This window comes from Vanellus vanellus (genome assembly GCF_965231255.1).
Source record: "Vanellus vanellus genome assembly, chromosome: 5".
NCBI classification, from domain to species: domain Eukaryota; kingdom Metazoa; phylum Chordata; class Aves; order Charadriiformes; family Charadriidae; genus Vanellus; species Vanellus vanellus.
In genome coordinates, this window is record NC_138910.1 from 24963529 (window position 1) to 24991437 (window position 27909).

Below are 27909 nucleotides of genomic sequence, written 5' to 3' on the forward strand. Positions count from 1 at the left end.
TCAACCTAACACAGACAAGATTAGCCAGGACAGATTTGCAGTATTTGTCTTTAGGCCTGTTTAGCTGAGACCAGTGCTTTCTACATATTTTCTGCATAGTTAAGATTGCATAAAGCTGAAGCACATACCACTTCAGCTATTTTAGATGCCTAACAGAAGGAAAAAAAACTCCAAAGTTAATCCCTTTGGGTGTAAAGGCTAATTCTTTAATGTAACTGGTCTCATTTCATAGTATCTATGTAATCATTCAGATACAACTGAAATAGAGGCTAACATTTGGGACACCTCTTAAATAGAGAAGATGTAAAGAAAATTATTAGCATGGAATATTTGATATAGGAAATTTAAGAGAGGGTAAACTTTCATTTTGTAATTTAACAGAACCTGAAAAGCAACAGTAGTAGCTATTACACTACATAGTTGTGCCACATTGTCCTGCTTTTCAGTAGTACATATTTGTGCCATAGTATTTTCCATTTCAAATAAAAATACTTGCCCCCTAATTGTCATCCACAAGAAGCTCAACTTTGAGCCTTACATTCAGAGACAGTTGTTTCTCATCTTTGTCACAGTTAAAAATTCAAATTATATCCCTAATCATTCTGGTATTTCCACACTTTTACATAGGGACAGCCACCTTTGCAGCTGGGAACTAGTCAGTAATGATGCTTGGCAACACCAGCTTAGCTGTGTTGCCTCCAAACCACCACTAAAAGCAACAAAATTGCATTTTCATATTTCAAATGAAGTCTTACATTATTCTTCATTACTAAAGCACCTCAGAGAAATCCATGTTCCAAATATAAGCATGATCAGATGGAAGAATTTTTGTACAGTCTCCTTCAGAAGTAGAATTCAGTTTATATTTTTAATTGATTATTGACTAGGGAAGAAGACTAGCTCTTGAGAAAAATGGGAGGAGGGTCAGTATTGAATTAATTACCAAATGATCCAATTCCATTTTTTTTTTCTCTTTATGGTTCTCCAGTGTGGCTTGCTCATTAACATCATCAATCTTAACTTGCCTTTAATTTATGATGTGGCACAGAAAAATTAATTTTACGATATCTCTCTTCCAGTAAGGGGCCAAAATAAAGCCTCTAATTTATTTCATGAATTGTTACATGAGTAATTGGAAGATTTTTTACTGGACTGCCTACATAGCTTTCCTAAAAATCATTCCACCTCAATGAGTTAAACAGCATGGGGAGAAAAAAATATTTACAGCAAACAGGCCAACAATAAGAAGTAAGCACAGCAGCACGTGTCTGGCCAGCTGTTTGTCTCCGGTCTGTAGAAGCTGTTCTTCCTGAGCCAATACACAGGTTTGAGCACTGCAATGACTCACACACTGATCGGCTGAAAAACACAGCAGAATTTTTCATTAGGCTTCTAAGTTACAAAGTCCGTAAGCAAACTTGTTAATGTAATTTACTGAGTTAAATTACCTTGTAAGTATCTGTACTGAAGTCACACACACAAAATGTAATATTAGCTTTGACAATAACCTGTTTAGACCTCTATTCTCAAATGAAACAGTAGTTTACTTGTGCTCCTAAAATAAAGAAACTTTTAGCAATAGAAGTTTTCTTCAAAAGGTTTAATGCAAACTTAAGTTGTGGTTAACAGTTAGAAAACACTACTAGAAACAACGAAAAAATAGCCATTTCTCAGAACAGTTTTAAAACTTAGAATTAATTTCTGGGGTAAGTATTTCAAATATACTGTCAGCTCTAATGTTTTTACTCTGTATCTCAGCATTGTTGAGCTCTAGATCAGACGATCAGACAATCAACCACATTTATTTCAGTTCTGTGACTGTATTTTTAACATGATATATCAGAACACTGTCATAATTCTATCAAAAGAGCCAAACACACAGAGAATGGATGTTTGTCTTCCAGCTACAGAGTTCTACGGAATTCTGAGTATCTTCCTCTAGATGGCAGTGAAAAACTTCCTGGCAAGGACATACCTAAGAATTTGCATCAGATACCTGTCATAGCAGTTCAATGGAATAGTAGAAGGATTAGTAATTTCTGCAGCAAGTTACACAAGTGTATCCATTACAATTTGCTTTTACTGATTTATAGTTTTGAAGTGTTCACTCAGTAGGTCGAAAAAATTTCCACTCAATCATAAGACATTTCCTACCTTATCTAAAAGATAAGAAAATTAAATCTAAAGATAAGAAATAATTGGCCTTCCTCTATCATTGGAAAACATTCTTATGATGCTTGTCTGAATTGAAGAAAGGCTTCTATAGGTATGTCAGTGACAAAAGGAAGACTAGGGAACATGCGGGCCCACTCAGGAAGAAAATGGGAGACTTGGTCACCCGGGACATGGGCAAGGCTGATGTACTCAACAACTTTTTTGAAAGATTACTAATAACTATCAGGCAGAAGAGAACAAACACCTAACATACTGCCTAATACTTGAATTTAATATGAAATACGAGTTATCCAGGTAGAGTTGAGAGAACAACAGCCCAAACTGTTTCTTTATGAGAACACCACACATAAATGTTGTGGAAGAGTTTGTAGTATTAAAACAAGGAGATGCTACTGCTTTACCTGTTTCAATTGGAGGAACCTTGCTTTCAACAGCATTTGACACTGCTTTGCTCTCTCTAGCACAGGATAATTCACCATTTGTTGTTTGACAAGAACAGCAACCTATTAGGCGTATACAGTAACAGGAGAGTTAGCTTCCTTCACTACCATAATTTATTTTCCAAGTATAACAATATATTCTATACAGCTTTAACGGCTATGCTTAAAAATAACCCAAATGGAGAAAGCAGACTTAATTTTTCCAATTGGCTGAGATGGTAAATGGATTATGCTACTAATATATAGAAATACTTAAAATAGCACTACCACCGTGGAAGCAACACAAGTACTTTTAGCTAGAGGGAAAACATATGGGAAGTGGTCAAAAAGGCTACGTACAAACAAGGAGGATTATAAACACATCGAGCAGTAATGCTGCTAGCATGCAATTCATTCTCAGAGAGACAGTTACATGGGTAAACAATCTAAGATGCCTAGTGGACTGCATTTATCACATCCTTATCAAGATACCACTACTTACATAAACACCATATGCATGCTTCTTTTTTTTTTTTCCCTGTCCACTTCCCCCACCCTTACAGCGATAACCATCAAAACCTCCTTAGTAACATAAACCTACATCCTTGGGCAGTTATCTCTAGATTTTCTTCTGTGCTAGTGTAACACTTGAATGTGTAAACAACTGTCATTCCCCAGTTAGAATCAGATTTGGAACAATTTTTTATTGTATCCCGAGCCATTTATTCTTTTACAAATCTACTTTCTCTACCTCTTTCTGCAGATGGCTGAGCAGAAGATCCTGGAGAAGGCTGTGCAGAAGATCCTGGAGAAGGCTGAGGCACAGTGACTGACACTCGATTCCCCTCGCTCCCTTCCACCACTTCAACCTCCTCCACTTGGCTACGTGGTGAATATGGGTTCAATACCTCATAGCTTGACGCTTGCCTATTTCTGTTCATGCACATAAGTGAGATACCTGACATCAATATACTGATGAACAGGATCACTGCTGTGGTAATTATCTGTTAAGAGAGCAAAGGAAATACACTTAAGCACAAAATAAAGGAAAATAGGTGCATGTATCTGTCTTTCTAACCTCTGTACTTTTCTAAATATCCTAACAAATGCATCTGAATAAGACAGTTTTCTATATTTACTACCCTTGCATCTTGTGGCACTGAAAGAGCAATGAACACATGAGACTAATTTTCCTTGCCTGAGTGACTCGGCTTTTTTTTTTTTTTTTTTTTTTTTTAAAGTGGGGACCCCTATTTATCATGCAATCCAAAAACATTCCCTCATCATCATAGTTTTCCCCCTCAGGATCATTAGTGCTCCAGTTTAAGTTCTGTTCAGGTACCTTTTAATTTCAAGGAGGAATGTGGTTGTCACCCTCTGCCACAGCTTTAATTTCCATGCTTTCGCCAATGGGGAGCATCCTATTAATTAACCTTTCCTTCTAATCACCTGCTACCAATACCTAGCGTCCACTCTAAGGCTATTTAATACTTGTGAAAGCACCACATGAATAATCCTGAGAGACTCATAGCCTCTCTATCCGTAAGACAGACAGAGGAAAAACACAACACATACCTATGCTAGTGCACTTTATATACTCTGATAAGAGGAACTATTTATTGGTAAAAATGGTACTTTAGGCTCAGGGACTTTCAACCCATGACTGTGCAGAGAAGTCTCCCATAGTGCAAGCAGTTACTGCTACACGGGTAATGTAGATTCTATCTATTACAGACCAAAAGCCATTAATTAGCTACTGGATAGTAACAATTTTAGATAATTATCAAGTGAGACTACAAATTAGTCACCAGGAAAAGGGCTCTGCAATTCATTACCACTCCTAAGCCTTTTCTTTGGGAAGCCTACTCCCTCTTTTTCTTAGTCATAGTTACCTAAACGTGAAGATCCTCGTTCAAACAAGTTTTCCTAATGGCTCATTACAGAAATACATTTTTGTATCAATCTATAAGCATTCTATAATGATAATGTTATTATGGTAGCCTATACTTTTGACAGAAAGCTACTTACATAAGAAGCAAAAAGAGAACACAATTTCCCAATAATGTATTGGACATGGCAGAAGTTTGAAGTGATGAGGACAGAACATGTTCATACCTGGTATTTTCCATAGAAAAAGGCGGAGTCGATACTAGTGTTGTTATGTTCACCAACAATTAGTAAGATTCCCACCAGAAGTGTTGGGACTCTGAAAGAGCAAAATATGAACAAAGTAACATATTTAGCATGCTCCCACTAACTATACAGGGAAAAATCTGCATTAACTTACCCCCATCCAGCTATGATAATAAACCCAATGGGAATCTTTACTGTTTCTCTCTTCCTCAAGAGAAACAAAGAGAAAGACAGAAAACCTACAAAAAAACCCAAAAGAAATGCCTTGTTTATTATTAAAAAGGGAACTGACAATTACAGCATCTAAATGCTCTGTGATATGACCTGCCCAATAACTAAGATATTCTTCTCAGACCTTCAAATATCCAAAATTCTTTGTCTAATTGTATTCCGAGAAAGTAAAATAGAAACACCTATTACCTTAAAAAAATCATTATTAATCACGAAGCACTGAAGAAATTCCAGCACACTTCGTACTAAATATACACTTATAAATGCTTACGAAGGTTCACAAGTGTTTAAAAGATATCACAGTTACATTTAAGATACAAGTAACTAAGGTATCAACAGCAGTTGATCTAGACTGACAATCTTAAGTAACCAACAAATTATGTATTCTGTTATGACATTTCTTTAAAAACTGACTAGTTCTTTATGAAGTCAATGATAAATTTCACAAAAAATTTTCACATATTTTTACATATAACTATATAAGGGAGTTTCTTCTGGGAATGCCTATTCTGTTCACAACTCAGAAGCTCAGCAACATTTTCCATGCCGAAGCAAAGCTAGTATTTATTTTAGGCTACGCTAATCATGAGCTACCTATTTCAGCTAAACACAACTTACTCCACAAAAACACCACAGGAATTAAAACCTTAAACTTCTGTACTCAAGAATGGTATATAAGGTCTCCTGAATACCCAAAGTCTCTTTTTTTTAATCGTACATGTAAGATTCTCCAAGTTTTCTGATGCATCTTTCAACTCTGCCTACTTCAAGTAATACCTTCATTAATCATCTACACCTGCAGGACACACACACATTGTTTTTAGCAATTGCAACTGCCAAGGGAAAGAAATTTTAAAGCTACTTTGGTATTTCCCTTCATTCTGTATTTCCTACTTTTTTTAAATCTTCTTAATGCTGAATAATTTAAAATCTTAAATTCTACAATAATTAAAAACTGTCAATAAGCTTTTGAGTAGCTGAAGGGCAACACACCATATTCACTCTATTTGTAATTGCTTCTGCCTTGTCAGCATGTTCTTATCTTTTGTTACAAACTAGCAAGGCTGCTGTATCTAGCAAAGACAAACAAGACCTGCCTAGGTGGAAGCTTCCAATAGCAGAAGCAGTGCCTGACACTGAGCCCAGCGTTGCTAGCACCGAACTTGGCGCAGCTTACAAGTACGCACATCTGTAGGATTACATATAAGTGAAAGGAATAATTAGTCTGAAGAATACAATCAATTTATTTCAGTACATTAATCTTTTGTTACAGTACTTAGGTTCTACCTAGTAAAATCGTACCTGTCCATAGGTAGGTGCTATAAAGTGAGCTGTAGAGGAATATAAATACTAGGATCTGCATGGTGATGTCTTTCTCTTTAACAATGAAATTCCATGCCACCATTCCAATGCAAGCAATAAACTGGAAAGAAAGGTAAGATACCATCATTTAAATTGCGAAAGCAGGATGACAAGAAAAACTGAAGACAGTGTAATATTGCTACAATAAGCTTAAAAACTCCACCTCCAGATTCACAGAGTGTAATTTTATTAATTGGATAGTTCTCAGAGCAGTAAAGCAGTGCAGCAGTAAACTCAGTATTACAGTTATGTCACTGACTAGGGTATCCTATCTTCAGGGGGTTTTATTGACAGCAAATATATAGCTCAGATAATTTGGGAGGAAGACTAGTCAAGAAAAAAACCCCATAATCTTAATCTTTATATATATCTTATTATAGGTAAAACATAGCGCTTTTGTTAAGCATAAAGCATTCATCTAAAATGATTTGGACATGAAGCTGAGGTCAACAGATGTTTGTTGAGTCAAGAATTATACAAGTTTTCACCCAGAGTTACCTCATATATGACAGTTTTAGTATTGAAGTAATCTGAAAAAAGAGGCTGAAATATTATGGAAACTGTAATACTATAGTTCCTTTTTTTTTTTTTTTTTTAAAAAAGGAAAGCTAGCTTTGCTGTTATCGACAAGAAGCACCTGCGACTTCATATGTGACTTCTTTCAAATGTGACTCCATGATCAGACCTCAGAGAGTTTAGGCTCTTTTTTTTTTTTCTTTCCAAAAAAGGTACAAAACACTTCAGAAAGCACCACTGCACAGATGTATTACAAACTCAGGCTGCTCTCACTGAATTTAACAGCAGTTGTGCAGTTGACTTCAAGGGAAGAAGGAACATGTACTCTAGTTTTCTCTCATTTTAAATAACACTTAATAATCCAGAGCTATTTGGCTTTGCCCTTCCCCAGCCACCAGCCATGGGTTCCCACACCCCTCCGATCCTTCAGCGAGCCACTTCAGGGAGCTAAACAAGCATGGGGATTAATTTCCTATTTAGCTCCTTGAATCAGGTCACCAGAGTCAAACACACACTGCTACTGATCCTGGCATTGCTGACTTCAGATTGGCATCAATTACAGAATCACAGAATCACAGAATTATCAGAGTTGGAAGGGACCTCTAGAGATCATCTAGTCCAACTCTCCTGCTAAAGCAGGATTGCCTAGAGCACATTTCTCAGGACTGCATCCAGGCGGGTCTTGAAAATCTCCAGGGAAGGGGACTCCACAACCTCCCTGGGCAGCCTGTTCCAGTGCTCTGTCACCCGAACCGTAAAGAACTGTTTCCGTGTATTTGAACGGAACTTCCTGTGTTCTAACTTGTGCCCATTGCCCCTCGTCCTGTCACTTGGAACCAATGAAAAGAGCCTGGCTCCATCCTTCTTCAACCCACCCTTTAGATACTTGTATGCCATAATCAGGTCTCCCCTCAGCCTTCTCTTCTCCAGGCTAAAGAGTCCCAGCTCTCTCAGCCTTTCCTCATAAGGGAGGTGCTCCAAGCCCTTAATCATCTTAGTTGCCCTTCGCTGGACTCGCTCCAGCAGTTCCCTGTCCCTCTTGAACTGGGGAGCCCAAAACTGGACACAGTATTCCAGTTGTGGCCTCACCAGTGCCGAGTAGAGGGGGAGAATGACCTCCCTCGACCTACTGGCCACACTCTTCCCTATGCAGCCCAGGATTCCATTGGCCTTTTTGGCGACAAGGGCACATTGCTGGGCCATGGATAATTTACTGTCTACCACAACCCCCAGATCCTTCTCCTCCAAGCTATCTCCCAGCAGGTAAGCCCCTAACCTGTACTGGTGCCTAGCATTCTTCCTCCCCAGGTGCAGGACCTTGCACTTGGTTTTGTTGAACCTCATTAGGTTCTTCTCTGCCCAGCTCTCCAGCCTGTCCAGGTCACGCTGGATGGCAGCACAGCCCTCTGGGGTGTCAGCCACCCCACCCAGTTTGGTATCATCAGCAAACTTGCTGAGGATACACTCTGTCCCCTCATCCAGGTCATTAATGAATATATTAAACAAAATAGGACCGAGTATTGACCCCTGGGGGACACCACTGGTTACAGGCCTCCAACTAGACTCTGTGCCGCTGATCACAACCCTCTGAGTCCTGTCCCGCAGCCAACTCTCAATCCACCTCACTGTCACCTCATCTAGCCCATACTTCCTCAGCTTCCTAATAAGGATGTCATGGGAGACAGTGTCAAAAGCCTTGCTAAAGTCAAGGTAGATGACATCCACGACTTTCCCCTCATCCAGCCAACCAGTTATAACATCATAGAAAGCTATCAGATTGGTCAAGCACGATTTACCCTTGGTAAATCCATGTTGACCACTTCCAATAACTTCCTGTTCCTCAACGTGATTGGAGATGACATCCAGAATGAGTCGCTCCAATACCTTCCCAGGGACAGAGGTGAGACTAACCGGTCTGTAGTTCCCTGGGTCCTCCTTCTTGCCTTTTTTGAAGATTGGAGTGATGTCGGCCTTCCTCCAGTCCTCAGGCACCTCTCCTGTTCTCCATGACCGTTCAAAGACGATGGAGAGTGGTCTAGCAATAACATCCGCCAGCTCTCTCAGCACTCGCGGATGCATGCCATCAGGGCCCATGGACTTATGAATGTCCAGCTTGGCCAAGTGGTCTCTGACCCGGTCCTCCTCAACTGAGGGAAAATCTTCCACTCTCCAGACCTCCCCTTTTGCCTTCAGAGGGTGGGATTCATGAGGGACAGCTTTAGCAGTGAAGACCGAAGAAAAGAAGGCATTCAGTAACTCTGCCTTCTCTGCGTCCTCCACCACTAGGGCACCTGTCTCGTTCACCAGCGGGCCTACATTTTCCCTAGTCTTCCTTTTTCTATTGATATATTCAAAGAACCTTTTCTTATTGTCTTTGACTGCAGTGGCCAAGCTGAGTTCTGATTGAGCTTTGGCCCTTCTCATTTTCCCCCTACATAGCTTTGTTATATCTTGATAATCCTCATAAGTTGCCAACCCCCTTTTCCAGAGAATGTAAACTTTTCTTTTTTTCCTGAGGTCCAGCCAAAGTTCTCTATTTAGCCAGGCTGGTCGTCTTCCCCGTCTGCTCGTTTTTCGAGTCAAGGGGATGGCCTTCTCCTGAGCTTTTAAGAGCACCTGCTTGAAGTATGCCCAGCCTTCCTGGGCACCTTTGCTCTTCAAAACTGCCTCCCAAGGGACACTCTCGACCATGCTCCTAAACAGGCTAAAGTCTGCCCTTCGGAAATCCAAGGTGGCAGTTCTGCTGGCTCCCCGCCTTACGTGATCAAGAATTGAAAATTCTATCATTTCGTGATCACTGTGCCCAAGGCGACCTCCAACCTTTACATCCTCCACAAGACCTTCTCTGTTAACAAACAGTAGGTCCAGTAGGGCACTTCCCCTAGTTGGTTCCTTCACCAGCTGTGTTAGGAAGTTGTCTTCCACACACTCCAGGAACCTCCATGACTGTTCCCTCTCTGCTGCATTGTATTTCCAGCAGACGTCTGGGAAGTTGAAGTCCCCCACAAGAACAAGGGCAGATGATTGTGAGACCTCTGCCAGCTGCTTGTAGAATACTTCATCGGCTTCTACATCCTGATTAGGAGGTCTATAACAAACTCCCATCACGATGTCTGCCTTATTAGCCTTCCCCTTAATTTTTATCCATACACACTCAGTGTTGTCATCCACACTGTTAAGTTCCTGGCATTCAAAACTGCCCCTAACATAGAGGGCCACCCCACCACCTCTTCTTCCTTGCCTATCCTTTTTGAAGAGTTGGTAGCCATCCATTACAGCACTCCACTTGTGTGTGTCACATTTCATTGACATTTCATTATGTCACATTTCATTGACATAAAAGAACACGCAACACTATTAGGCAGTAACTTACAGTGCTAAAAATATATTTCAGAAGCCACTCTCCATTCTGATTGCTTATAGTTCCGCTTGAGAACCATGCTACCAGCATCAACTCTCATTTTTTTCAAGGGTGTATTTTAAGGCACAGAAATTGTTTAGACAAGTTGCACATTAGACTCCCCTGCCCTTCTTAGACAACTACAAAGATCTAACTATAGAAACCTAACTTGTAAAAATGTTAAAAATAAGACTTAAAAAAAACCCAACAAACAAGACCATTCTTCTTATTACTGACCTGAGCAACAAGTAGATTTGTTGTAATCATATGAGGAAGCTGTTTGTATTTCTTACTCAGAAGAACAACAGTAAGAGACCAGATCTAGAACACACAAGATAACATTGAATTTAAGACTAAACCAAAACCCAGAAGAACAAGATGAGTATTCTGGCAGATTATGGTGAAATTAAATATACAACGAACCTTCTTGAAAAGTTTCTTAGCAACATGACCAATGTAGTCAGCTCCACACAACCTCCTGCCAGTCCCTAATGCCTCAGAAAATATGTCCAGAAAAAGCAACGCATTTTTTTGTTTTCATGATGGTGAAATATTTCCACAGAGTACCAAAGGCTTGTCTCTAGCACACAGAAGCCTAGTTGTTCCTCAGGATACAAATGACCACAGAATAGCCTAGCAATTTAGAATTTAAAAGGTTCTACCCCTGCCATCTTTACTGAATCTGCCAAGATTATTTGTGACAGCAAGTGGCAGAGCTCACTTGTGGCTTCCCTTAAAGCAGTTTCAAGACAACAGGACTTCAGTGAGACACCAATTTAAGAAAATTCCAACCACCTGCAACATGGATGTTTTTATTTACATTGGACTTCTGGGAAAATAACCCACTTTTTAAGAACTGCACACCCAGAATTTCTAGGAAAGGAATTTGCAAAAGCTAAATTGACACTTCCAAGTTATTTTTTTTCCACTAATACTCATTAATACTCCATTAAACAAATATTCACTGATGTTTCTGGAGCTGAAGTTTTTACATAGCCTCCACTACTGTCACATCCAAGCACCTCACAAGGTTTAAAGTAATTACTCCCTGTGAGGTAAGCTAGTATTGTTATTCCCACACACCCCATTATTTTTTAAAAAACAAACAGGGACTAAGGGCGAGTAGCTGAGAGCTCATTCACCCACACATTTCATGTATCAGGCAGCTAAATCCCAAACTCTCAAGCCCTGCACCACTGTTCTAATTCACTTACCCATCTTCCTCTACAGTACAGATTTCCAGTTGACCCATTGCTAAATCAAGAAGATTTTTAACTTCTTCCTCATCCTTCTGCAACAGGTTACGATGATGAAATGTGAGTCTCATCGTGACTCAATTTGCTGCTTATGTATTAATGCTACCCTGACATGACAGCATGCTCTTGTATTTCACTTCACCAACACCTACCAGAGAAACGAGGCTGACAATACTTATGTCAAAGCTAACATTTTGGAGTGCAGATGCCAGCGGGTTGGGGTCCATAGACGGAATCGTCAACAGCCACGCAGAAACATACATAATAGGTGCAGACACAAAAGTGCTTATCACCATGCCTGAGGTAATCTGCAAAAAGGGTCAAACAGAAACAAGAACAGAGTTAATCAGATCTCAGGCTAAATAATCTGCTTTCAGGAACACAACCAGTGGCAAAATTGCATATTTGACTTAAACATATGTAGAGCTTTAACAAATCACTGAGTTCTTTCTATGACAAATTATCTAGAATTTGAGCCAGAAAGTATCCATTTTATACATATAGTTAAACTGAAAATTTTAACAAGCTTCCAAAATAGTAGGAATACAGAATTCCCTACTGCAGATTCTTAGAGAGCTTTTTCATGACTTTCAAATATATTAATGACTGCAGTCTAGGGGTGGATTTACAATGTCACAATTTACTTTTGGAGGCAAAGATTCACAGTGCAAATAAACACGCAAACATGTAGTTATGCAAATACTATATGTACCAATTAATGAGAAGCCATATATATTTACATTTAAGTGATTTATAATTTGGCTTCTCATTGTGTTTCTGCTTTCTAGAATTTGCACAGTGATGGGAGTGTGAATTTTTACTCATACTACAGATCTCTGTTTTAAAGAGATGTCCTCAGTTTGTTGGGCACAAAACTCTACCTTGTAAGGTTTACTTTTAGTGTCATTTTTTCCCCTTTTCTTAAAAAAAAAACCAAACAAAAACCAACAAACAAAACAAAACCCAAACAAATAACCAAAAAATAGATAACATCAAAAACAATGGAAGTCAACAGGAATGTTTTAATGTCACTTCAAGTGGAAGAAAGGAAACGGTTACAAAATTTGTATCTTAAATTGAAAAGATAATTTATACTCTCTACAATAAGAAAAAGGTGAAATGCAAGATTTAACTGAAAGGCAACGCAACAGAATCAGTTAAAGAATAAGTTCTTCTGGAAGATTTCACTACTAAGCTGGCACTGTTCTTACTGAAGAACTGTCTTGACTTGACATCATTTCTGTTTTTTCCTACAAAAACGGTAGCTCAAAGACAAGGTCTTTAGAAAAAAAATACCAAAACCAACCAAACAACAATCTTACAACGAAGATATAAGTTCTTTACATTTAAAGTTATTCTAGTTCTTACTACCAGAGTCAAAAATAAGAAAAGTATGAGGACTTATTTACACATGTGTACTATCAAGACACTTGAGACATCAGGAAAGAGTACTTTGCTTAATTAATAATCTGAAATATAATTTGAGATCTGGAGAGTACCAATAAATCTAAGAAATCTATACTACAGAAAAGCAAATTCATCAAGCCTATTTATTTATTTAAGTATTTCATCAACAAAGTTAAGCTCAAAGTTAGTATATGTTTGAGAAAAGCTAACTACATACAATTCCTACTTCCATATTAAATTGACTTGCAAATATTGCGACACCAGGTGCTGCTGGAAAAACTCCATAAAGAAATGCATAGTTTGATAAACTGGTGTGGTTGACTACGCTGTTGCTCTTGTCCAAGAGTTCCACCATTTCTCTACATAGAAATGGCATCATAAGTCTGAAAAGAGATGAAAAAAAAAGTAATTACAGAAAAATATTACTCAAGCTATAGCAATAGACTCTTTACTCAGAAAATGAACGAAAAGGAAACTTAAGGCTTGTGTGAATACTATTCATGAAAAGCAAAATACTGACATCACTTTGACTGATTGTCTTTACTTCTACCATAACATTTACCAGCTGCTTAAAAATTTTATGTCACAAGTTAAACCAAAAAAACCCCATACACAAAACAATGGTAAAAATGACACCAACCTCTGGGATATAAGCACATTCTCTGATTGTGCAGGCTCATTCTTTATACAGACCTCAGATTTAGAAAGGTAAAATATAAAAAAACCTTCATTTTTCAACTGTAAAAGTAATAGTAGCTATAAGCAGTCAGCAGCTTTGAAAATTAGATCATCTTTATGTAAGCTGTCTGAAATATAACAAGATATAATATAACAAGATATAACAAGATTATAACAAGGCTCAAGATTTAAGTATCCCATTCTGAAAGTTTTGGCCAGAAAAAAAGCCCTGCATCAATGTTTTTTTGTTGACCTGTAGCAAGACCCAAGATCTCACATAGACTCACTATGTAAGCCCTAACAGGCTAATTACATGAATTCATCAGTAAAGCAAAGTGGTAATATTGAACACCATTTTTCTCTTGTGTTTTTACAAAATCTGTCCTTAAGCTGGTTTACAAATTAGGTCTTTAAGTTCGCTAGTTAGTTGTACTGATATTTAAATGCACCTTAAAATTTTACAGTATAAACCTAATCACCAGTCATTCTATTAGGTTAATTGTAGCTCTGTAGCAAATAAAATACTTATCTTACCAGTAACTGAGATATATTCAAGGGAATATAATGATGGCATAAGTTCTAAATACAAGTTGTCATTTATTCATGCTCAAAAGTCAGACAATTTAAGAGTGTAAAGTGACCATTCTTAAGGTCTTCCAATATAGGTTTATAGACAAAGCAAGCAAAACCAACGAATTTAGAGATGTATGGTTTAATCCAAAGAAAATGCAACTACTAATCAAATAATACTTGAACTCACTCTCATCTAACCATTTAAATAGTAAATTTTAATTTAAGCTAGTAATTCGTGACAGGTGGCCTGTGGGCAGTCCATGAAGCCACACACACCTGAACTTTTTTCTCTGCAAAGCCTGACAACAGGTTTGTGCTGTGCAAAATTTCTTTTACAGGTTAACAGTTGTATACTATCAGAGTTTGGGAAGCACTCACCCAAAATACGGCAAGCAAAGCATACTATCACTGTAATGATTTTGAGAGAAAAGCCATCTGACCAGCATATTCATAGCTTAAAACATCTAGAGAACAAAATTATAGAAGTACATAAATCAAACTTACAGTTTAGCTGTGATGAGAAGGATCAGTGCAACAAACATACCCTTTGTCAGTTTTTTTGTTTGTCCCACCATAGTTAGTCCAAGGTAAAAAAGTGCGGAGCCAGAAAATGAACTGCCCAGTCCGTCAAGGAAGTTTTCAAGGTATTCGGGAATTTTCTGACCAAGAATAAAGTTTGAGGCAATTCCTATGAAGACCATGAATACAATCGGGTTCTGCAAAACTCGAAGGAGTGCTAGGCCCACTATTTTGATTTTGCTCTGTGACACAGTGCGATTATCCCTCCACTTCTGGATTTCACAGAAGATAAACCCCAGAGGGTTTAGCATCATAAGAGATATTGGAGCCACTAGGTAAATGTACTGGAGATACTCTGGGTAAGTGGTTTGATATAAAGCTTCAACTAGAAGATAGGAAATAAAAAGTGATGAGTGATAACATTTCAGTACAAAAATACATTAATATAGAAATTAAGTCTGAAAACTAGAGAAAACTTATTTCATTATCGTTCAGAGATAAGTGCCTTTACAATTGATATAAGATAATGTAGTAAGAGAAGTATGCCCAATCACTATTAGGCCACAGTCGCCTAATGAACACATTAAAGATTAACTATCCAACACGATTTAACAATTCTATGAATATTCAACATTTACAGGAAAAAAAAGAAATAATGTTAACAATCCCACATGCCCTTTGTTAACAACCCTAAATGCTGAAAAAAAAATTGGGTTTTTTGCTGAATTGCTTTTCCTCCCCAGAAACATGAGAGTCATGGAGAATTACATGCACCTTTGCAGGACACGAGCTGTTTCTCATCTTATAGGAGTCTCACATCTCTGGAATTTAACCAATTTTCAGCAGATAAGTCAGGTGTAATCTTTCTACACTGATTCCGTACAACACAGCAAAGCAATAACCAAACAAAAACGCATTAGCACATAATTATTAGTTCACTTTCTGGGACTACTCTGAACAAGAGTTATTGTTGCAGTTCCAGTCCCTCAAGGAACTTCAAATCTTAAGCACTTATTTTCATTGCTACTACATACTTGTGAGTCAAGGTAGAACTGCTTCTTATTTCAAGTTAGTGCTAATGGCACTTCAAAAATCATGAAAGGACTCTGGAAATATATGCAAGATTCTATCCTAGGGTGAATTTAAAAAGAACCCAACAATATTTATAAAGTGGGATTTTGTTTTCTTTTAATTATTACACCCTAGATTAAGAGCACTTGTAAAGCTGCAAGGTCTTGAATCCTGGAGAATGCAGATGGTTTTGGTCTCCCTATCATAATTTCATGACTTCATATTGGAAAATGGAAAAGCAGAAATTATGCATATGAAGCACTTCCTCATATAAGCAGTAAAATAACATTTGAATTTCCATTACTGTTTCACGTTTGCATTTTAAGAGTTCAAGTGAAATTACTTAATTTTTAAACTTCTAGGTCTATACTGTTGTATTTCCGGTATATGTATTAAATGACTAATTAAATCTACCAAAATTGCTGTTTATTTGGTTAACAATCCAGAATTTATCTGTGCAAGAACACCATGGTAATTTTCCACACTTCTTTGGAAAGATAACATTTACCTTTTACCTGCCTTATAATGTTATTATTTCAAATAATTTTCAGAAATATGTGAAGTGATGCTTTCCATTTTAGTTTTTCCTACCCGTGTTAGAGAGAAACACATTCTTCCCCAGGCAGAAGTGTCTTAATATGCAGGTGCAATTCTATTTGTACTGCAAAGAATATAAAAAAAAGGAAGCACTATTGCATAAATATACCTACTAGACCTTTCTATGGGATAACTTAACACTCTTAAAGTACAAAATAAAGTTTAAGATTACTAAGCAGCCAACTGTTGCGGGTACTTCCATTTCCCCGTATTTTTCAGAAAAAGTTTTCCCATCTATGTTTTTTCAAAATCTAAAAGACTTTTACCTTCATATTAGTTAAGCATCTGGAATGACAGGATCTACTAAGTGCTAAATCAGCATTTACTATAAACAGCCTCCTCTTTAGATTGATTAAACGGACTTTCTCAATTATTTTATTTCCAATATATAAGAAAAAGCACTAAAGGGGCTTTTCCGCTTACAAGCAATGATTAAAGTACATATACAAAAGCTCCCTGCCCTAACATCCAGAATAAACTACAAAACTACCAAGTTTGTGGTTAGCGACTGCATTTAACAAGCCAGTTTTAAACACTAAATACATTCTGATAAATAAAACCCCTTGAAACATGCTGGACACTTTTTATTTAAGTCAAAATTTTCTAAAACCCCAAACCTCAGAGCAATGCTTTTATGCTGCTTTACACAAAATGTCCATTTCAATCAAACACAACTCAACACAAGTCACATGTAAATAATGTCAGAGTAAAAAATAATTATGTTTTGGCAAAGTGAAACTGTATATGTAATACAATATATTAAGGTATATAAGTAATTTAACCTATTTATGAAGTCAAAATGCATTTTCCTGGGTAGCATAAAGTGGAACCACTGTAGATTGCTGAGTCAGTGGGAAAAAAGTAAGAAATCATTCTTAAGGAACCATTAAGACAGTGAAAATAATCCACAACTACTATCACCAATGAAAACAAATCTTTTTTATTTAAATCAAGGTGCCTGCTTGCTGATCATAACAAAAAATTGAAATTAAAGATATTTTAATACTTAAAAAAAATAAACTGATTTTCCACATCCCAGCTGCTCAAAATTACATATGAATCACACACTAATTGTTCATGTTTAATACAATTATCATCATTAAAGTCATGATAACTGAGCCATCGTCCACACAATACTTCTACGCCTGTGCTTTAAAAGTACAGCACCAGACAGCAGACGAAGCTGTTCTGTCAGAGTTGTATCATCTCACCTAGTAATAAAAACCAAACAGACAAAGATTTCTATCATAGTAATTCCATTTATATTGGGGAATCTGCTAGCAAACCTCTGTACCGGTTGTTTTTCGCTCCAAACCAACATCAGTTTGTAGTGCAGAACTGTTATAACAGCAATTAGAGAAAAACAAAGTGGTGATATTTAAAAATATAATCTGTATTTTAATTTTCCTATGTGCAAATCTTTGCTCAACAGTAAAAAACAGCATAGTGGTTATTAAAGAAAAAAAATTACATGGGATGAAAAGTCAGGACATTATTTATCTATTTAAGAGTTTGAACTGCCTTTTTAAATAGTGTCATTATAACACACAGATTTGTCAATACTGATTTTTTCCCTTTACCAATTTCAACTGAAGCAGCCTTAAAAAATATATTTCCATTAAAAGATCAAGTTTTGCTCAAAACACTACCTATCATCATCATACATAAAAAGAAATAAGCAAGACTGTTGCCTAGTCCTGCAAACACTTTAGAGAAGCCACACCAGTAAAAAGTCTGCACACCTGACAGCATGAACCAAACCCTGGTGAAAGTTTGGGGATGGGAGAAGGGAAAGGAGAGGAAAGGAAACAAACAGCTCTAAGAAACTAACAACCCTAAGCGCCAACAGTGTTACTGTTGCATTAAGTATTCTGGTAAAGCTCTTAGTGAATGAGAAGGTGTGCATTTGGCTAGATTGTACGTGGAAGAAATATGAATTTTATTTTATAAATCATTAAATACTTGAAGAAAAATGCACTCTGATAAGAAAGTCATACAAAGTAGAAAGAATGTTTTAACCAGAAGGATACAATGGAAATATGTTCAGACAACCTCAAAATAGAAAAACAAGAAACCCTAATTGGCATTTTAATCCAGTACCAAGAACAAAGACGTAATCCTCACAGCTTTATTTGCAATATAATTCTGATTTCTCTCAAGAGGAATACGTCTCAGGAGATGCAACTGAGGGAAACAAGGTATTTTCATGTAGGGAAGAAAAAGTTTGCAGTTGCATTTGTCTGTATGTTATACACATCCAGCAAATTTGAAGAGAGTAAGAAAGACTCAAGATTGTCCTCAGCACGCTGCCTTGTAATAGGGAGAATAAACCTGCCAACTCCTCAAGTAATCTAAAATATGGAGCTACTTGTTATGTAAAATGTGGAATTGCATGTTTAAGCTTCTCTTTTGTAACTGTATTTTCGATTTGGTAATCAAATGTCGTGCTTTTTGCTTTGCTTGAACAAACTTACTTTCTTTTTTTTGTTCTTAACTTTGTGTGGATGATAAGAGCGATCTCAAGAGAATTTGAGAGGCCCAGAGTAGTTTCTCTTCAAGAAGCAGCAAACAAATAAAACATAGTCCAGCCATCCTCTCCAAATGCCTTCCACTCGAGGTGTATTTTGAAGTTCCTGATACCTGCAGTGTGCATTCCCACACCAGCCACACAGGTCAGCCTGGAGAGAGGCAGCACTGAAAGCTGCATTGGCACAAAATAGCCTCCCAAGGCAGGTAAAAAGCACTGCAATTCAGATAGTAGCAGGAGGGAGAAGCCTGCTACAACTCCAGATCACTTCCCAAGTATCATAGTATGTACGGCTAAAAGCATATTAACATACCATTAAGAAAACCTATAAAAAGGAGGAAAAAAAAAAAAAAAAAAGTCTTCCTTAACAAAAGGAAAGAAGTCTTGCAGATTGGGATAAAATTAAGTTTAGTAACTGCTATTGCTTGGAATTCAGAATATAGGCTTACAAGAAGAAGAGTACACAGCTATACAAGTTACACTCTGAATGCCTCTTTGATTTTTGTTTGTTTGGTTTTTAGCCCCACTGGACTAGTGGTTAGTCACACATCCCAAGAATGGCACCGCAGCCGCATAAAATTCCGATTTAAGATACACAAATGCAAGTTACCACAAATCATGCAGCAATCTTGCTTTTAAAAGACAGACTTCTTCCAAGGCTATATCCTAAAGCATGTCTACTGGCCACAGTAGAATAAAGATTAAGGGACAAAACATGATTGGCTACATAAATTATGTTAAGCAGCACAAAAATTAAAAGTTTCTTCTGAACAGATTTAAAGTCTGTCACACACACTCCACAACCAGTAGGCACCAACTTTATGGCTAGATGTTTTCTTTGAGCTAAACCAAGAGGTAATGCCAAATTAGCGAAAAATCCACTGCATCTATTTCAGAGGCCATAGGTACAGGCTCACACTTTGCAAAGCAAGAAATTTTGGTCTTGAGGGAAACTCTGGCAACTTCCTGTAACAGCATTCTTAACCTGCAGTAAGTGTAAGGTAATTTATACCGATTTTGAAATTATATTTTAAATTTTTTTTTTTTCTTTTTAATCCGATTTACTTTAACATGACAAGATCACATAGACAATAGGAGTTGGATTGTTTTAAATCCTGTCTTATTCATACCCTCTGACAGTTTTCTTCCCTTGCATGGTCCAACTTCAAGAAGTGTGACTTGAGAAATGGTTGGATAGCTCATAGCTTCAGTTCAGAATTCAATTTCAAATTATGGACAAATAAAAGCAAACACATCTGGAACACTGAAAAATAGTTTTAAAGAAAAAAGCACAAGGAACTACTTACCTATTGGATATCCCAATGCAAAGTCATTGCTTTGTGTAGCAAAAATAGGGAACAAACCTGCTTTGCTAAATCTGTTCTCAGGACTGGCTACCAACAATGTTAAAACACAGACTAAGAAAAACACAGCAGCTTTGGCAACTAAAATACTGTACAGGAAGGACCAGTTCACATTAGAAAAGTTCAGTACCACCATGTTTTTGAACAGTAGAGCTGGGAGTGCAAAACGGGACACAAAATTTCCCAGTCCTTTGGCCTGAGTTGTTGTGATTATGTTGGCTCTTCCAGCTATGTAGCCACAGAGAATTATTCCAAAGCATTCTAACAGGGCTGGGAAGAGCCTGCTTATGGACATAGAAGGAGTACCACCAGTGGTATTGAGTCCAACTTGTCCAGGCAAAGAAACAGACATATTAGCTGAAGATGAGAGGTTATCTGTACTGAAGTCTGAATAGTTATCCATTTCCTTTGACCACCTCTTCCAAAAAAAGAGCTTGAAATGATCTCATCTGTAAAAGAAACAAAAGTATTTCTTGATTAACTTCCAAATCTGTGTTTGTGAATATTTATGGTATCAGGCTTGCTAACAGAAGAGTTTACACTCATGAGTACATTACAAATAAATAATGAGACAAATAATAAGTAGCTACAGAAAAACAACTCTGAGAAAGAAGAATGCTAAAAGATCATTGCATACACACATCATCTTCATACATCATCTTCTCACAAGTCCACACAATTCAACCAGACAGTTGATAGAAGCTAAAAATTCCCAAATAAATTTGAGGGTAACATTGAAATATTAAAACTAAATGTAGGTTGGGCATTCAAAAAGCAAAAAATCTGTTGGAAGGAAAGGAGATATAACAAGGATATTTTTTGTTATTATTCTATGATCTAAACATCATTTAGAATAAATTACAGCCCTTCAGCACTTTCCAGTCATTGTTTCAGAAAACAGGAATTTCTAAATTCTCAGTGTACCTTCCTTGCTTTCTGGGACTACAAGCCTATTTAACTCTCTAACAGGAAAGCACAAGACTTTACATACTTGTTAGCAGCTTGTAACCCTTCTTTACCTCCTCAGCTCACTGTTTTCAACTATAAAATTTTTAGTTTTCTTTTCTAACTCCTTTTGTTTGCTCCAGGACATCTTATCTCAGGTCCTCCTTAAATCATATGCTACTTGGGTTCTTTTTTCTTCACAATAAAAATACACTTTAAACTCCCAATATAAAAATCCCATCCTTGGCCTCCCTTTAATGACTGCTGTTCACCTCTGCTTCCACGCACTCAGCTTTATGTGTGGTTGGGAGTCCTCCTTCACCTCCATCTTTACATCCTATTTAATCCAGGTTCTGCCCCTGAAAGAAGCTCTTACCAAAATCCTGAGAGGCCAAAATCTTCTTAAACTCTCAGAGCTGGTATTTCATTTTCATCCTTTGTGACCATCATACCCCTTTATCATAATCATCCTCCTCTTGAAATATTGCCCTTCCCATATCTTTTGTAATTACAGCTCCTCCTAATTCTCCTCTCATCTCTACTTGTTCCTGTAACATTTACATGGGAGGATCCCTCTAAATTTCTGTGGGTGCTGATAGGCCTCCTTCCTTGTTCCTCTTTTGTCTCCCTAGATCCTCTGCCTGTGTATTTTCATAAGGACTTATTGAATTATAAGTTGATCTCTCTTTCTAATCCAGATCTATCTTCTTCTGTTAAAACTATCATTTCAGCTTGTCTCCAAGATCTTTTGTCAATATCCTGCTGTCAATTCAAGTCCAATGGGCCTCAAACTGTTCTTCTCCTGTTCTCCCAAAAAGACGCTCCCTCAGTTACTCCGTGCTGTGTACCTATTTTGCTAGAGGCAAGTAACAAAGGTTATAAAATCCTTTAAGGGAAAAGCAAATTTACTGAACTCATATTCATTTCTAACTCCATTGCAAGGAAGATCTTCATAGCCTATTAGTATCAGTTCTTCTTTTGTATGTCCTTCTACAGATTTGTTCTCCACACATCAAAACACCTTGCTTTCACACTATTTTACAGTCTAAGCTTATGCCCTCTTAATATAGCACAGAATAAGAAAAGGAATAGCCCTCACAAGAACATAAGCAACAGGCAAGGAAGATAAATTCAACCAAGAATTGTACCTTCTCCACCCTGGCCCAAAAACATTTGACAAGGCCCTTACTACCTTCAAGAAAGATTTAGAGATCAAATCATATTTTCATCCTTCAAGCTTGTACCTTGCTTTGTGCAACTTTGACCTCTCCCAGGCACGTGTATCACGTGCTAATGCTACACTTCCCATTTAGCAAGGGATCCACATAGGACACAGTGGCCAACAATCTATTTTATCACCCTATTGCTTATCCATACATGCAATTCTTTAGGCCTGTAACAGTGACATTTAAGAATGCATTAAATTTATGTACATCGGATACATATGGTGACTCCTGATCTTCACTTGTTACCAGTGACCCCCCTTGAAAGGGCTGACAATAACACAGCAGGTTCTATATAGAAGTAGACATGTACATTCTGCAAATCAGATGAAGAGAGAGGACATCAAACACAACAATCAGCAAGGTGTTGCCAGAAACAAATACAGGTTTGATGATATGGCTCTGAAACACGTGCAGTCCATCAGCTAACTCTACATATAAAATTCTGACATGACTAAATCCTAAAGTACTCTGGAAAGGAAGTCAAGATGACTTACCCCATTTTGTAGAGGTAGAAACTAAGGCAAAGGCAGGCTGACTTGCCGTAAACCATTTAACGTCTCAGTGGCAAAGCTGAGATTCTCAATTCCCAAACTAGTGTTTTGTAGAGCACAATGGCTAGATCTGTGCAAATTAACGACTGGTTTAAGAGTCTTTCTAGCCTCTTTGTATCCTGTCCTCAGGGAAATAGAGAACTCATAAGAGCCAGGTAAATAAGCAAGTAAATCAAGTCAGAGCAAAGGTGAGAGAGATCTTGTATCCTCTATTTCACACCCTGGCATCCAGCACGCACATATTCAACTGTGGCATAAACTCTTTGACTCATAACTTTTATTTATGCCTGAGGCTTTTAGTAAGCAATCCTACAATGCTGTTGTAATTTATCTGGACTGAGCAGCTGCATCATCTAAATCTGTCCAGTAACCTTGGCTACCTCTTCTCCCAAGGAAGATGAGTCTCACTCCAAGTAGGGCTTATTTTAAAGGTTATATTCTTCGTACATTATAGATGATACATTTGCCTAGATGTATTTGAACCAGGAGCTCAAAGCATTATCTACTATAGAACAATGGAAAGAGCTTGCAAGAAATGAAGCAGACGACAAACCATTTCTTCTACTAGCAAAACTTAAAGAAGTTGTTGAGATTTGCAAAATGTCCAAAAGAGGATCAGAGACAGATTTCCAACAGTGAATTCCTGAAAGAAGCCAGCCACATTACACCAGCTGCAAGGTGAAAAGCAGGTTTTTGGCACAGCCCCACCTCAAATTCTTCAAGCTTGTGGAACTGCATAGAGGTAAGGCTCCTGGCAACACAACATATTCAACCTACTCCCTGCTCTGTTGAGATTTTTTTTTTTTTTTCAGCAATAAGACAAACGTGAAGCTTTTTTAACCAAATGCAACATTTGGTCTGTAGCAGAAGTGTATTCTGGTTGTATCTATCCCTAAATTCTACCATTCCTTCTCATCGCCTGTGCCTTCCTATCCAAGGCTGTATCTTTTACCACCATGTCAATACTAATGACAAAATTTATTTTCTGATATTCTTACTCACAAAAGCCACAGTCTACATAGTTATATAGTGGGAAGGATTTTTACCATGACAACATCTCGTTCCTCTCTCTCCTGAAAAGTGGTTTGAGCTATCCAGGCTTTTTGCTTGCACAGACTAAGCCTTCACAGGTGAGTCTTATCAATATAGCTACACAAGCCCATACTTTTAAACTAAAATTGTGCCTAAATTAAACAAACACCTTTCTTCCCTCTGTATTAAAATTATTATTTTTCCTCATAAAATCGCTACAAAATATAGACGTGCCCTTGTCCCCATTTTATAATTCAGGACTTAAATAAATACATAGAAGACTGACTCCCTAGTTCTATCAGTCAGCAGCACGTGCTAAATCCTGTATCATCTTCCTCACTAGATCAAAACTGACATGGATATACACCCACTCATCCTACAACCATCTTTTGTCAAGTGCCACAAATATTCCTGCAGTCTTCCTTCAGGCTATCTTCACCTTGAACTTCATTACAAGGGACCCTGTAAAGTCAGTCAGGCCTGATTTTTGGTAGAACCACATGAGTTTCAAAGAGAGAAACTGCATCACGGTTTCTGCTACTGGCACTCCTCAGAGGTCTTTGAGTGTGAATCACCTGTTCAGCTCCAGAGATGCACATATTCCAAAACATTCACATTTAACACAGATTAGCTATTGCAGAGCAGTGGGTATTTTCCAGAAATGTAAACTCTTGCACAGTGTGCTGCTTAATACAGTGAATACATCTCAGCCCCTTTTGCTCTATAGGATACATGCATTTACATAACTGTTGTGAGATTATGTATTACTAATTGCAGATTTAACATACAGCCTTATCACACCTGGGACTTAAGCTAGCATCTCACATGAGTGAAAGTCTTCAATTCACAGTTCTCAATGAAATAAAAAATATTGATCTGATGCAAACCCAAAACCTTATATATCCTACAAAGAAGCTAATTTGTTCTTACAGCAGATATAACAAATTAACTAGTCAAATGACACTACAATAACGAAATATAACACAGGCCCAAAGGAAAGCACTCAGCTTTGACTCCATAGGACATATGATTTGCGGTTATCCTTTCAGAGATTGAGGATTGAGATTTGAATCTTTGAATAAGGAGCCAAGATGCATTGTTGGGAACTGCAGGTCAATAAAGACAACACTTTTAGGAATAATGCTGCCTTATCTGCTGTCGACTGTGTGAAGCATAGCTGCTTGCAGCCAGACTGCCAGCTTGCATTTGTAAGGAAGGACAGCACAGCCAGCACAAGAGGAAGCCTGGTATGAAGACCAACAACAGACAGAGAGCAAGGAACAAGTGCAGTTTACAATTCCCTTGAAACAAACTGGAGCACTGGTATTTGCCCACTTCTCTTGCAGGTTGTCAATATTTGTAAAGTGTTAAAATTCACCAGACCAGAAACTCAGTTCTCCAGCAGCTGTGAGTTAAGCAACGTCAGGTTCCTCTCTGAGTACCGAAATAGAGAAGTTGTCTCCTTTTCCAGCAGGAAAATCCCTTTCATCATCTTTTTTAATGAAAGTCAAAGACGGTATGACAGAATAGAAGAGATACCTCTTCCCTCTGGTCTTTCACTCTCGAGCTTTCAGCTGATAATCACTCTCAGTATAATTCTGGTGACGCTGGCAAGGCTGTTCTTATTGTTCATAAATTATATGCCACAATGTGACCCAATTTCCTATTTTAATGCAATGTAGAAACATCCCAACGACGACACATTATTTTATTCAGGAGGCTGAAAGTGGAATCAGGGCAGGAAGAGTTACCATTTGTTGCAGCTCTAGCATCGCATCCTCAGGTCAGACAAGAATGTACCATGTGCAATTTCATGTAAATTTTGTACAGTAAGTCAAAGAGGAAGCCACTTTAGAGAGTTACAGTGATAAAATTCAGTGGGAAGAAGTGATTACTGCAGTTCCTATTCTTGCAAATTAACTGCAATTTTTACTCTTCTCTTTACTGAGCTAAGAAAGCAGACAGATAGACTACAATACTGTACCAGCAATTACCCCAAGAACGGGGCTACCAGCTAGCTTGAAATCCAGACAATGCCACGAGAAATATCAGACTTCATGTGTCTCTCAGCAGTTGCTTTTCAAGATGACGTTTCCTTTTTCAGTTTTTTTTTCCCTATGCTGTCATCACAAGAGAGCACCTGCACAGCCGAGAAGCAGGGAAGCCGCGTGCACGGGAAGCCCGGCGAAGCTGAGGCCTGTCCCGAGCCCACAACCAGCAGGGCTCACAACGGCAACACTTAAAAGCTACATCTAAATTTGACAGTGCGGGTGTTCAGACAAGACCAAATGAAGCAACAGTTGGCAACAAGACGAAATACCAAGCCAGAAAAAAAAAAAAGGAAAACATACCTCCCCTTAATTTTCAGTTAGGCTCATCTCGGGGCTTGTCAAGAGACAGAAGCGAGCGGCAAAACGTTTGTCAAAAGACAGATTATATTTTATTGCCAGCACCCCTTAGGAAGCGCCTCACTTACCCCACGCACCAAACGGGGATGAAACATCCTTTGACTCACAGCGAGGAACCCACAAACGCCTCTCGCCTGCTCCTTCCTCGCCCACCACCCCTCTCCACCATCACCCCAGCGACAAGCACACAGCATTTCCACTCAGAAACACCCGAGAGATTAAAAAAAGTAAAATAATAATATAACAGCATTGTCCTGTGTGACAGCTGCCTCATTAGAAAATAACGCCAGAAGCCGGGGGAAGGAGTGGACAGCTTACCTACTTAGCTTTCGGTAGGCGCCTCCGCACAAGGGTACGTATAGAGGATTTGTACCCTGACAAGGTGAGAACCTCTCCAAGGCCGAGGCCGGCGGTACCGAGGCCCAGGAGGGGCAGGGCTGGCCCGGCCTGGCCCGCCCCGGCCCGCCCCACTCAAGCGCTCGCAGCCGGCTGAGCACCCGGCGGGGCCGGCCCCGGGGGAGGAGGGGGGGAGCGCCGCTGCCGCGCACCGCCCCCCCCAGCCGCCGCCGCTCGCTCCGTCCGCCGGCGCGCAGTCCCGGGCCAGGGGCCAGCCGCGCCGCGCAGGGCCGGTGGGCGGGCGGGGGGCGCGGGGCTGGGCGGTGGACGCCGGCGGGTGGGAGGGATCGGCCGCAAGATGGCGGCGGCGCGCGGTCGGGCCCCTCAGCCGCCGGGCCAAGCGGGCGGGAATAAGGGAGGACGGCCCGGGTGCGACCTGCCCCCGCCGCGTCCTTTAGCCCGAGGGCTTCTCCCGCTTTCGGTGAGCCGCCTTCCTTGGCGGTGAGCGGAACAACCTCCTGCCGCCTCCGGTTTCTCCCCGGGGCAGAGCCGAGCTCGGTGCCGCCACCTGCCCTCCAGCCGGGCCCAGGCCCCGGTCTGGCGGCGAGGCGCTGCCTCCCCGCGGGGGTGAGGAGAGTCAGGCAGAGCCACCGCCCTCACATATGAGGCAAAACGCAGCCCCCGAGTTCAGCAGAGGCCAGTGCGGGGCTCACCGGCGTTTATCTGCCCGAGCCAGGGCTCCAACCCCGGGCTCGGCGCGGGCCGATAGCCGGGCTGGCTGCCGGCCTTCCTGCCTGGTGCCAGGGCAGCCCTCATCCCTGGCCTGCCTACACTAATTTAAACTTTTTTTTTTTTTTTTTTTTTTTTAAGCTGTTAGAGTGCTTAGAAACGAAACCTGAAAGAAAACGCCGTGTTTTTCACACGGCATCAATTCCCCAAGGCTGGTCAGACAGTGAAGGATCTCCCCAGTAAAAAATAAAAGCTGGTAATTGCCAAATGTTTTCGTGCTGAAAAAGAGGATCCAGCTTTCTCGTGGCTTCTCATTTTTAGAGTAATTGAGGAGGCGGCGGTTCGAGCTGCCCATTTTCTAGGAACTGAGCCAGATACTGCTGCTGCAAAGAGCGCAAGTGTGAAATTCTGTCTTTTGTACATTTTCTTCCATAGTTTATTTGACCCAGGCCAG

At 39.1% G+C, this 27909-nt stretch overlaps 1 protein-coding gene across 2 annotated transcripts in view; it reads right to left on the reverse strand.

The window, feature by feature from the left end:
- The window catches only part of GPR155 (G protein-coupled receptor 155), a 34163-nt gene extending 7409 nt beyond the window's left edge, over positions 1-26754 (reverse strand). For both annotated transcript variants that reach the window (XM_082483338.1, XM_082483339.1), the window contains exons 1-12: positions 26709-26754; positions 20172-20677; positions 14655-15054; positions 13117-13282; positions 11645-11800; positions 10474-10557; positions 6261-6381; positions 4882-4966; positions 4710-4800; positions 3346-3598; positions 2577-2678; positions 1226-1359 (exon numbers count right to left, since the gene is read on the reverse strand). In XM_082483338.1, coding sequence (XP_082339464.1) covers positions 1226-1359; positions 2577-2678; positions 3346-3598; positions 4710-4800; positions 4882-4966; positions 6261-6381; positions 10474-10557; positions 11645-11800; positions 13117-13282; positions 14655-15054; positions 20172-20631 — 2052 coding nt within the window. In that variant the 5' untranslated portion in view covers positions 20632-20677; positions 26709-26754. The remainder of the gene's footprint in view (positions 1-1225; positions 1360-2576; positions 2679-3345; positions 3599-4709; positions 4801-4881; positions 4967-6260; positions 6382-10473; positions 10558-11644; positions 11801-13116; positions 13283-14654; positions 15055-20171; positions 20678-26708) is intronic.
- Between the last annotated feature and the right edge of the window lie 1155 nt (positions 26755-27909).